The sequence below is a fragment of the Atractosteus spatula genome, chromosome 2 (genome assembly GCF_055471065.1).
Source record: "Atractosteus spatula isolate fAtrSpa1 chromosome 2, fAtrSpa1.hap1, whole genome shotgun sequence".
Lineage (NCBI taxonomy): Eukaryota > Metazoa > Chordata > Actinopteri > Semionotiformes > Lepisosteidae > Atractosteus > Atractosteus spatula.
Window position 1 is genome coordinate 58,224,987 of NC_142707.1, and position 12,532 is coordinate 58,237,518.

At 37.1% G+C, this 12,532-nt stretch overlaps 1 protein-coding gene across 1 annotated transcript in view; it reads right to left on the reverse strand.

Annotated features, from left to right (window-relative positions):
• Nucleotides 1–9,561: 9,561 nt before the first annotated feature.
• Nucleotides 9,562–12,532, reverse strand: part of eva1aa (eva-1 homolog A, regulator of programmed cell death a) — an 84,067-nt gene continuing 81,096 nt past the window's right edge. Inside the window, exon 8 of the mRNA XM_088935256.1 lies at nucleotides 9,562–12,498. Within this exon, the coding sequence (XP_088791382.1) occupies nucleotides 12,128–12,498 (371 nt within the window). The 3' untranslated portion in view covers nucleotides 9,562–12,127. The remainder of the gene's footprint in view (nucleotides 12,499–12,532) is intronic.

Consider the following 12,532-nt stretch of genomic DNA (forward strand, 5'->3'; position numbering starts at 1 on the left):
TCCATGTTTACGGGAGTTTCTTCCAAGTGTTCTGGTTCCCTTCCACCGTCCAAAGACAAACTAGGCTTCTGGGAAAATTGGCTCTGCGTGTGAGTGTGTGTCCTGTATCTGTTGGACTGGCTTCCCTTCCTGGGTGTATCTCACCTGCTCATTGCTTTCCAGGATAGGCTACACCTCCCCTGCTACCACCCTGTGGTGGATAAAGCTGTTAGAAAATGGATGTATTTTATTTTTAAACCTATTTAAGTAGAAGCATGTATTAAGTTAATATTAAGTATCGACCACCTTCGAGCCTGACCTCAGAAGCTAAGAAGGGCTGGGACTGGTCAGTAATGGGAGGGAGACCTCTAAGAAAAAACAGGCTGTTAGTGTAAGCAGTGCTGGTGTATCAGTAGATGGCACTCTCCCCTTTAGAGTCTAGACACTTCATTGTCCTGCCTGAACTCTGTCCACTCTGTCTAATATTCACCCTTAATTCATTTGGTGAAGCAATTTTAGATGTCTTTACCCGATCTGGTCTATGATGTGACTGTTTACACATATTGTTTAAGATGAAAATTATTATATAAATATGAGTTATTATCATTATTAATTAAAGTAAAATCACTGTGATACACAGTATATTTAGTGGCGTCCCATTCAGGGTGTACACTGACTCCTCCATGACCCTGGACTGGAATAAGTGGTCAGAAAATTGATGGGTATATATATTTAGTCAGAATATCCAATGATACTGTACATCATCCCACATTGAGCAAAGTTTAAAAATCCATAACCACAACAAGCTATAATGTCTAAAAATTGTGAAATAAATGAATTATTTCATAACAGCTGTTCAGCAACATAAATCAAATAGAAAAACATGAACTTTTAAGAATCAGACAAACTACACTATGTTATAGACAATGTTTAACAATTTAGATTAGGTTTCAAGGCACGAGAGGGAAACAAAAAGGAGACTTAGAACTCCTTGTGTCATTTTTCAGTACCTAGCAGCAGAAGACAAAACTGAGAAGACCATGTTACACACAGTTCATAGTCTTGTAGTGTATAAACAATAAAATAGACGCAGAGTGTAGCTACTGGCATAATTTATCAGGTGTGAGTAATGTAAAGGGAAAAAAAGGCAAAAGAATATCAAGAACTCTGTGTTGCTCATGCAGCTCAAAAGTTACATTTAGGGTCTAAAATTACAGCCAGACATTTAATTTTTGCACAAAATGCTGTTTGCACATTATTGATAGCCATGCGTTGAAAATCAGATTTTCACAAATGATGCTGGAAAACTAGCAGCATAAGTTCAGTTTGATAGATGGATATATTTAGTTCAGTAGCAAAAACATTTGTGGCATCTAAAATTTTAATATCGGCAATACAACTTAAGAACATAAGAAACATTGCAGACGGAAGAAGGCCATTTGTTCCATTTAGCCTGTCTGGTAGTTAGCGGATAACTGCTCCAGGGATCTCATTCAACTGTTTTTTAAGATGCCAGGGTATCGGCTTCAACAACATGGCTGGGTAGTGTGTTCCAAACTCCCACAGCCCTAGGGTACAAAAAAGTATCACCTGTTCTGAGTTTTAAATGCACTACTATGTTTCCACTTGTGCCCTCTGGTCAGTGTTTCACTGTCCATTCTCAATATGTTATAGATGTTCATTTTCTCCATAACTATTTTTAGTCTGAAGTTGACTGATGAGGCTGGAGGTCAATGCCCACTTCTTTTATTGTTGAGACAGCACTTCACATCAGTTTAGACTTAGTTACTGACTGTAACCAGGATTCCCTAAACAGCTGTGCGCAGCTGGCTCAGTGCTGTTGAAGGAAAGGGTTGGGATTATTTATCTCTTGGCTCCTGGTGGCTCAGTGACCCCTGAAAGTTCCTGGGCACTCGCAGGCTCGCACTGTGCTGCGTGAGGGTTGCACTTCTTCCATTCGAATCTCCTGTATGAGGCTGCATTACTTGTCTCTTGTTGAAAGATAAATACCGGACGGTACACATCCTCATTCTCCTCTATGTGCAGTTGAAAATTTTGCAGCTGTGAGTTGGGAAGTGGAAAACACATCATTCTGACAAATAAGAAAATGATTAAACAATGTTTTTTTCTATTGCCTGCATTAAAAAAAAAATAAAAATACAGCATACTTGTATTTGTTTGTTTCCATTGCTAGAGGCAGACGAATCATAAGGCCATTGATCTATTTTCAACAAAGAGTTGGCAAGAAAAGGGAAAATGTTCAGTGCATCTTGCTTATTGGATTGTTGGTAGCCTATTGATCTAAAATAAATCTTATCTTGGGGGCTTGGGAAAGTGCATTCAATTTCTTGGTCCCATTTCAGAAACTAAAACAGCTGACAATTTGAAAAAAAGGTGAAAAATAAAATGCAAATGAACAAGTAAAAGTTTATTCCTTGCAGAAAAGAGAAGAAAATAAACACAACGTTTTGGCTTTGTTCAAGTCCCGAAGTGCATGCAGTGTATGCATACTGATGCAGCTAACTACTTGAAAAAATACATTGATTTGTCGTTTTGGGAATTATGTTTTGTATGACAAGAAACTGTGTTTGCATGATAACATATTGTATATCACCAGGATGCAAACTGAACTTCATTATCTACAGAGCATCAAAAGGAGTATCATATAGAAATATAATAAGTACTGTCAAGAAATCTCCTGACAATCTTTTTAATAGCAAGTACACTAACATTTTATTAGACAGACACAAGAGTGGTAAAAGTGTTATGCTCATTAAGATTTGTCATCAACAGACCTGATCGACAGGGAGTCTACTGTGAATGTCACAAGCTAGTAGTGTGTGTTTCTACTGCTGGAAACAATACAAGCTGTAAGTCTGTGAGACATGCACCATATTTCAGATGTTAGCAGTTGGGATTCTGTCCCATTCCTCTTACAGAACCTGGACTTATTCACTTATTCATGTGCTTATTCACTGGTTTCTAATGCCCTTGATTCTGTATCAATACCAGTTCAATCATTAAGGGGTGCCAGTCTGTTTATCCATAGCATACCAATCACATTCTCATCTCACAAGAAAATGGTTGTTATATGACGTAAGCAATAGATTACATAAGATCAAACTGAAATTTGCTAATTGAAATAAATTAATGTAAAACATATGTGTACATTTTAAAATATACATCCATACAGTAAATGGAGGAATATGATTTTTGTATGCTTATGTGGCATACTGACTCCATGCTGTTCCCAAAAGGAACCAGAAGGGGGCGACAACACATGATGAAAATGAGTATGCTGCTTGGGCAACACAGTGGCATTTTGAGTGAGAAGGATATTAAGTGAAGAATACTTATATGGAATTAGTCACGGGGTGTACCCACCTCAAAGCCACAGCATGGGAAGGGATTTGGAGATGTTGCAAGAAAAAACAAGAACAATATACGCCAAAGCAATGCTGACAGAGGGAAGTGTAACTGGAGAAGGAGAGGCAGGACCCTGGACCAGGAAGGAGGTGCTGCCTAGAAAGAAGAAGAAGCAGTTATGTTTTGGACCACCTGATGCTAAGGGAAATCCTGTAAGCAACCTGACCCTGAACCAGGACTGACCGAGGGAAGCATGAAGGACATGGATTCTCACAATAGGGCCTTTCGGGAAGAACTAGACCTGTGAAGAGTCACTGCTGGAGAACACACGTGGCTTTCCTTATTTTCCCCTAATCATGGAAGGCACCCGGTGTAAAATGCAAGCCCCATCTCAGTACAGAAAGTGAGAAACTTCCCAACAAGGGGAAATACAGAGATCAGGAATTGGGATTTGGAGAGGAAGAACCAGAGAAGCTCAGGGTGGAGACAGGATGTCTGGTTCTGGAGGGTTAAGGATGGGGTTAGCATGGCTCTGTGCTGATGACAAACTGTATAGTTAGATTTGGTTGTGAGGAAAGGAGGGCTTTCGTTATTTAACAAGTTGAGGGTGGGTGAACAGATATAAAGTCATGTTGTACGTGCAGATGTATCTTTGCCAATTTACACAGTGAGCTCCAATCATCATCAAATGTTGTTACCAAACCTTTGGAAACAGGTAGTGAACAATATCCCGTATTTCTGCACATCAGGCTAACATTCTTCATGATCTCAAAGTGATTGTGAAAAACTGCTTTCATCCATGGAAGGATGATGAGAATGAGGATTTTACAACATTGCTGGGGAGGCGTCACTGCTGCAGACCAGAATTCAATCTGAGCAATAGTTAAAGCCCTTCATCTTCAAGTTTCAGTTCTAATGGGAGACTTAGTAGCAACAAGAACCCTTGATTTTGAGGCAAGTTATTTTAGAATCCTGGAGCCCTTTGAATTACCTATATCAAGGGAAACCAACTAGGGTCAACTTAAGACAAATATGACAGAGATATTTGCCTAACACCTATTGGCCTTGTTTCAGAAACTACCCCCAAGGAAAGGTATAATTTACAGCAGACAATCAAAACCTGACTTCCTCTTTAGATTTATATGGTTGAACACATAGACATACATTCACCAACACTTATACACCTGTTGCTAGAAAAAGTAGCATAGTACCGCTGTGCTAAAAACATAAATCTCTTATCAGAACATCTGCAGTATTTTGGAAAATTACACAGATGGCACTGTTGGACCATAATGATAAAGTGCTTTCTGCAATATTTTTTTCTTCAGAACTTTCTTCATATTTCTTTCTTCACACTTTCTTCTTACCTGCGCACCGACAACAATTCTCCTGTGGAATGCTTCCAACCTTTTCAAGTTAATGGTGTAGATCAGTATCGATAGGCAGAATTATTGGTATTTCACATGAAGGGTTTTGGGAAACACTTTATACAGCTACATTAACCGCAATGTATTTACACTTTGTAAAGAGTGTGCATTACAAGTAGATTATATGTTGTACATAACATCCTGTCAACAAATGTAATTAAACTCAAGCTAGGAACATATACTGTAGTCCATTTTGCAAAGCACAAAGAAGCTTGTTAAGTTATTGGTATAAGATTGTTATTAAATGTAATTAACTTGTTACACTGTCCAGTGTAGTTAACATTTCTGTATTATGATATTTCCATTTCTGTAACCATTTTTATCTAATTTAGAATATTTTAAATACAAACGTTGACATATCTTCTAGCCAGATACAATTCTATACATATACAGTACAACCAATTGTGTGAGTCGTCAAAGTGAGCTGTCAAAGTATTTTTGTGCACCTGATTGAGGGTTCCCATGGAAAAGGGGGTGTACAAACATATTTCAGTTATGGATTTTCTTTGCAGTTTTGCTGACATTTAATTTCATTCACCTATAAATGCTCAGTCGGAGCATTCAAGTTTAAGCTTATTAAAAAGGTCACTTCAAATGGATATATTGTACATCATTTATAATTAAACACAGTGGGATATCATTGGAAGGGGGCGAATACTTTCACAAGGCACTGTGCGTATTTTCTTACCATCATAACCAGCACATAATTGCATATGTATGTATTTATCTTCACCCCATTTCTCAATAATATAAACCAATGTCAGCAATACTGTATTTGAATGGTCTATCACATTGTTGCTAAGATTGGTCTTTTTGTGTGCACATGTTGCCTCGATGCTCACTCTCTGTGTTCTCTCACTCTCTGTCATTCTTTTCATCATGGGATGCTCAGATATCACTCTACGCATCATACAGAAATTAAATAATGCTGCGAATGGATTTATGTGCCATTTATTTTTAAAATCTATCATAGCTGATTCTATTCAAAATTGATTCTGGGTAAGATGTGAGAATGGGATTGTACATACAGTATCTGTATATCACAATTAACATACTGAAATGCCCCATTTTTACTCAAGAGGTCATAAAAATAAACAGTATCTCACAAAAATAAAGTTAAAAAACACTATTAATTTAATTAAGTAAAAAAGGAAATATTCCATGAAAAAGTCAGGCATCGACCCGAAGCAAAACAAGACTCTACTACACCAGATTAGGAACAGCTCACAGACAAAGCTTCTTCCTTCCGACAAGTATAGTAGTTCTCCACCATAGTGACTGATCAGCTCACAAGGGCCATGTTTAGATACTCTAAACTCAACCCAGTTCCACTCTGACAGGCAGGCAGGTTTTCATATATGTAGGGGTCACTTAGGGTATAACCTTTTTCAAAATAGAGGGCCACAGTGAAGACAAACAGAAATAATAGAAGACAAATGTGGAGCCACACATACTGTAAAACATTCAAAGACCATCACAACAAATAATACATGACATAAACAATAGGACAATGGTGCATGTGTTAATGATCCGGTTCTTTATGTGATGAATACAGCGAAAAACAAAACAGTATTTCATCACAAAATTCATTTTAAAAAACAGGTTTAGAGATGAGAAAGGTAAACCAAGAAGAATGTGTCAGTTATTCACTACCAATTAATTCAAATCTACAAAAGGCAGAGATGTGCCGTGGGAGTTTAATTACCTGAACAGTAATGAAACTCTCTGTTTATGATGCACAACACCCACTGCTTTACACCGAGAAAAGTGGGAGTGTATTTAGATGTGTTCAGTGTTTGCTTTTACTACACAAGTGAACTGCACAAGATTCAAGCACACTTGCAACTTTTTAGAACAGTTTAGTCTGGAGTGTACATTCTTTAATGGGGCTGGGACAGAAACAAATGAGATGATATAGACGCTACCACATTAGCAGGAAATTGTGATGTCACTGGAATCACAGAATCCTGGATAAACTGATGGAGAGGAATGTAACATAAACTATGTTCCAGAGAGACAGGAAAGACGAGGCGGGGGAAGTGTAATGCTATGCTGCTAACCAAAAAGACTTTTCAGGTTTAAGAAGTAAGCCAGAAGAATCAAGAATCTCTGAATCCATTTGGGTACAACTAATTAGAAGCATTCCAAAAGTATATGGGTATGCTATAGATGACCAAATGCAAGTTGTGATTATAAGTGTATTATGAAACTTAAAATTCAGGTGCAAAAGAACAAGTAGTTTAATGGGGGACTTTAACTTCCCAAACAGACTGGGAAAGGCCTATATGAATACCAGCAGCAGAAACTGCTGTGAGAATAAGCAGTCAAGAGACTATGAAGGAAAAAAACAGGTTTTAAGAGAATAAGAATGGGAGAGGATAGATAAATCAGTGGAAAGTGGATGGCAACACTTTAAAGAGATTCTTTTGAAATATTTTTGTATTTGAAATACAGCACAAAGTAATTTCAAAAGTGAGTAAATGACCCCCTGGTCATTAAAAAGGAGTAGGGGTGTAACCCGGCATCCTAGCCAAATTTCCCATTGGCCCTTACCAATCAAGGCCTCCTAATAATCCCCATCTATGAATTGGCTTAAATCACTCTGTTCTCCTCCCCAGTGATAGCTGCTGTGTGGTGAGCGTTCTGGCGCACTATGGCTGCCGTCGCATCATCCAAGTGGATGCTGCACATTGGTGGTGGTGGAGGGGAGTCCCCATTACCTGTAAAGTGCTTTGAGTGGAGTGTCCAGAAAAAGTGCTACAGTATATAAGTGTTAGCAATTATTATAATTATTAATGAAAAACTAAATACTAGTATCCCAAATGTTATAACAAACCAACTAGAAAAAATATAAGGAAAAAGAGAGAGCTTTAGAAAATTATTTAAAAAAACAACAGGATCAAAAGAAAAAAGAACAGTATAAAGAATGTATGGGTAGAAAATGATATTTGAAAGGCCAAGAAAGAATTCGAAAATAATATTAGAATGGCAGCTAAAATAATCAATGTATTTTAGTACTACAACATGAAAAAAACGATAGACAAAAATGGTGAAAATCTAGACAAGGAAAATCAAGCAAATGTCTGATTTTTAAGTATTTTAAGTATTAAGTATTTTAAGTATTTCACTCAGACGTTCACTAAGGAAGAAATCAACAACATACCTAGCTCAATCAGTGGAATAACAGATTTCGGTATAGGATAGAATTAGCATAGAAGAGGGAGAAGTGTTTTGAATACTAGAATCAATCAAGATTAGTAAATCCCCAAGGCCCACTAGTATCTTACAAATTGTACTGATGAAAATGTGAAATATTCTTCAGAAGCCATTGATGCAACTCCTCCAGCTGTTGCTCAAGAAAGGGGTAGATCCCATGGACTGGAGAATTGCTAATGTACAGTCGTACCAAATGAGTGATAAAGTGAACCATGAAATTTTAGACCAAAAATCAGACTTCAATTACATGTAAGGTCAATGAAATGACTATAAAAAACTAAACTACAGGATCATCAATATGGACATATTATCCTAAAAACAGTTAACATGAATGTAGAAAAGGTACTGTAGGTCCAGAAAAAGGGTGAATACTCAAATTGTGGTGATGTAATTACTGGAGTACCTCAAGCATCTGTACTATAACTATTGATCTGCTTAATTTATTGTTTGTCAATGATCTACATTAGACAATGGAATAGTTAATACACCAGTCAAGATTGCCGATGATAGCAGATTAGTCGGATTTGGAAACAATGTACAAGCATCAAATGAAAAAAGATTGGGATATGAATAAGGCATACAAATTGAGTTTGACATTTAGTTACACAAGTGAAAACATAAAAAAAACAAATGTTAATTTCAAAATAAGAAACAATGTGCTAGATGAGTCTTCTTATGAAAGAGACTTAAGTGTTTATGTAGACACAATTTACATCTTTTAGGCAATGTGGGGAAGCAATTAAAAAAGGCAAACAAAATGTTAGAATGTTAAAAGCATAGAATTTAAATCAAGGTGTATTATGTTAAAATTTTATAATACACTTTGAATTCCTTGTAAATTTGTATGCAATTCCGATTGCCTCATTATAGAAAAAAATATTACTGATCTGGAATCTGTTCAGAGAAGAGTAACCAGAATACTCTTGGGGCTTAAAGGAAATGTCCTTCACTGTCAGTCTAAAATAAAATTGAACCTTTTTAGTCATGCAAAGAGAAGACTATGAAAAGACGATAAATAATATTCAAAATCCTATAATCCAAATTTTCAAGGCACTGATAAAATCGGACGGTTGACTTTGAACAGTGAAACACAAACAAGACGTCATAATTAGAAACGACATGGAACTGCATTTAAAACTAAGAACAAGAGGCCCTTCTTTACCCACATAGTTCTGGAACTATGGAACAAGCTACTCTGCCATATTGTTGAAGACAATACCCTGATTTCTTTCAGTAACAGCCGGATGAGATCCTTAAATGAACATACTACTAACTACCAAAGGGCTAGATGGGCCAAATGGCCTCCTCTATTTTGTTACCTTTCTTGTTTTCTCATGTTGGTTTGAATCCACTCTCATCCTTGGTATATTCATACTCTTGAGGGATATCAGAAGGGAGAGTATTTTGGGACTCTGAAGTGTTCTGGGTTAATTAATTATTGCCTTTTGCATTGCCCTCAAAATACAGTATCACCACACCTCGATGTACATCTAAATAAAAAAAAAAAACATACAGTAAAACACTGCAAATAACCTTCTAGTGCTTTGGAATTTTCAATTATTGAAGTAGAACATTCCTTTTTAAAAAAACATTTATTTCAAACACAGGTCTCATTTTTGGTCTGATTAACCCAGTCTTTGGTATACATTCCACTCCATTTAAATACAAGCATTTGTTCAAATCAATTATGTGTAACCTTGATAGTGTTGTACAAGTGACATTTTATACTTTATCTGACCTTTGTAGTCAAATGTTATAAAACACAGCATAAGCATGTGACTACCATGGGTCAATATTATGTAACTAATTGTAATATACTATAACATTCAGAAAGGTGAATTAAAGCCATTATAGTACTACAGTACTACAATATTCTTTGTACACTTTCCTAGAGTCATGAAATATTTAGATAAAAAGAAAGCAAAGCAGACACATTTATAATAAATTGCTGTTAAAAATTGTATGAAAAGTTGTACCATAACAGAAGGAAACTTATTATTTCATGTCAACATGCATAATATACTCTAACAACAAACACAGAGGATTGCTTCAATGATTAAAAAAGCCCATAGTTATTGAAAGAAATCTGCCTGATTATCTTTCTGTTTCTTCTTGTGTTCTATACTGGCTTGAAGAGCTGTTCTTCCAGAAGTTTCCAAATTGTTGCTCCAGTTCGGGGTCAGATGGATGGATTTTCCATCGAATGAGCTGATGGTGGGCTAGAGCGTCAATCCGAAACATTACAGAAAAAATATCTAAACCAAGTACACTTAAACATGAGAGAAAATGAAACCTAAAATTGACTTTCACGAATATTGCACACCCTAGCCGAATATTTGTTGAAACTAGATGAAATGGTGAACAACTTAGTCAAATATGGATAACAACACTTTTCTATTTTTGCTGGATACACATACTATAACAACAGCACCCAGCAAAATATTGGGCATCCACATCAAGTGTTTAAGTAAATACAATTTCATGGGAAATGTTATCTAAAATGATACGAGCCTTTCCTTACTGGCCTTAAAGACTGGCAACAGCTCCCAGAACATGTTGCATTAATAACCTATCTGGATTTCTCCGTTAGCTTTATTTTTTGTCTTCACTCACTTGACCAACTGGAAGGAGACAATTGGTCTGGTGACATTTTAAGAAACAAGAAGCCAAGTCTTACAGATGTCAGTCAATATCTGCTATCCGAGGACAAGAGCCGATCCTTAGCTAGGATCCCTGCGCAGGAGAGAGATCTTCCCTTGACTGACCGTGAGACAATAGGCCTGTGATAGCTCTGGTACTCGTGGGTTCTGAGTTTGAAGTGTTTCTATTGAGCTGCTATTCAGCTTAGCTGTCCAGCCATTATTAGAGATGTAACAAAATAAATCTAGTTAGTAGCCAAAGAGGAGTTCAGGTTTTTGTTTTGCGTTTGTGGTGTTTTTGATTATTTTCCTCACACCGATGGTACGATATCCCTTATACAGCAGGGATAACTGCAGTCCTGCGCTTAACTGACCACAGCTGGGCTACTATCTTGAGCTCCAAAGGAGGTTGACTACCAGATTTACCGGTATGAGAATGTGGAGTTACTGTTGTGTTTTTTGGCTCATTAGACAATTAGTGAACCCTGGGACCAAACCATCTGAAATACAAAACGTTGTTTCTTGTTTTTCAGAGCTATTTTAAAAAAAGTACTGCTTTGCTTTCATTATCTACGCATGCTCCCCTCACATCATAATTAGGAAAACCTTAGAAGAGTATCGCTATTTCTAAACCATTACTTCATTAATCTACAGTCTAACTAGTAGGTTAAGGCACAACATTGTGCAGTTTCTCAAAAACAATATAATTAGTCAACCTCTTTGAGGTTTGTAACTGTTTACAAAATGCTGACACATCTCAAGAAATGTGATAATATTCTTAGGAAAAATACAAATTATACAAATACTAGGATTTCATCCCTGAGGTGCCAGTCAAAGCTTTGCATTTAAAAAAAAAATATTTCATAGCACAAAAACCTCCAAAAGTTAAATATTAAAATAAACAATTTCACAAGGGTTGAGATGAATTCAAAACATTTTTGGTTCAAACTTTCACCATCAGAAATGCAGTTGTTCCTTTGATAAATATTCCACAATTTTATAGTCCAATTTCTATTAGAAAGTGAGGATTCATAAGTCTTTTTTATCCCATCTCCATTAAATTTCCACTTTACATTATGTTACCAGAATGGTTTCAAACCATTATAAGCCAAGAGTTCGTGCTTTCATTCTTAGAGAAATCTAACTCTATATTTGCCCACATGGTCCAAGAACACACCATTTCCATTTTGTTGTTGACGTCAATCCATATTGTGTCCAGTGATTATGGTAGAAATACTATATACATACACTTTATTAACAAAAAAAATGGTCAGTGCTTCTAAGTCACCCTTAGTTCATGGATATAAAGCTTTGTAGAAACAGTGCTACGTTTCCAAAAGTCCTGTTTTCAGTCACATTTATATGCTAAATGAATAGCTTATTCTCACTGCACAAAGCAGAAGACCTCCTCCATTTTAATGCCCTCAAGGTCTGGCAAATTGTTATTATTTCCAAGCACAATCTAACAGGTCATTTTCACACACGGGGCTCCTCCCATCACTAGTAATAGCGGTTCAGGCTGCGTGTGCCTGGAATATCTGGCTGCCCATTCATCCAGATCTCCCTGATTATCCGTTCTCTCTCCTCCAGCCTCTGGGCTCGCTCCAGCTCCTCTGCAGAGGTGAAGACGTTCATATTTAAAGTCCTCTCGAAGCGGCGATGCCGCCGAGCGGACAGGTCTGAGGTGGTGTCCCAGTCACTGTCACTGTCACTGCTGTCACTGTCACTCTCCACTTTCTTCTGACGCTTCTGGGGAACGGTAGTTTTACAGTCCGTCCGGCAGGAAATCTGCACCACGAGTGCACACAGTGTGAGGATGAGACCGAGACACACTCCAGACACAAAGTACAAGGCTGCACGCTCAGGGTTTTCTGTAAAGAGAAAGTGCAGTAAGCTCAATGTATA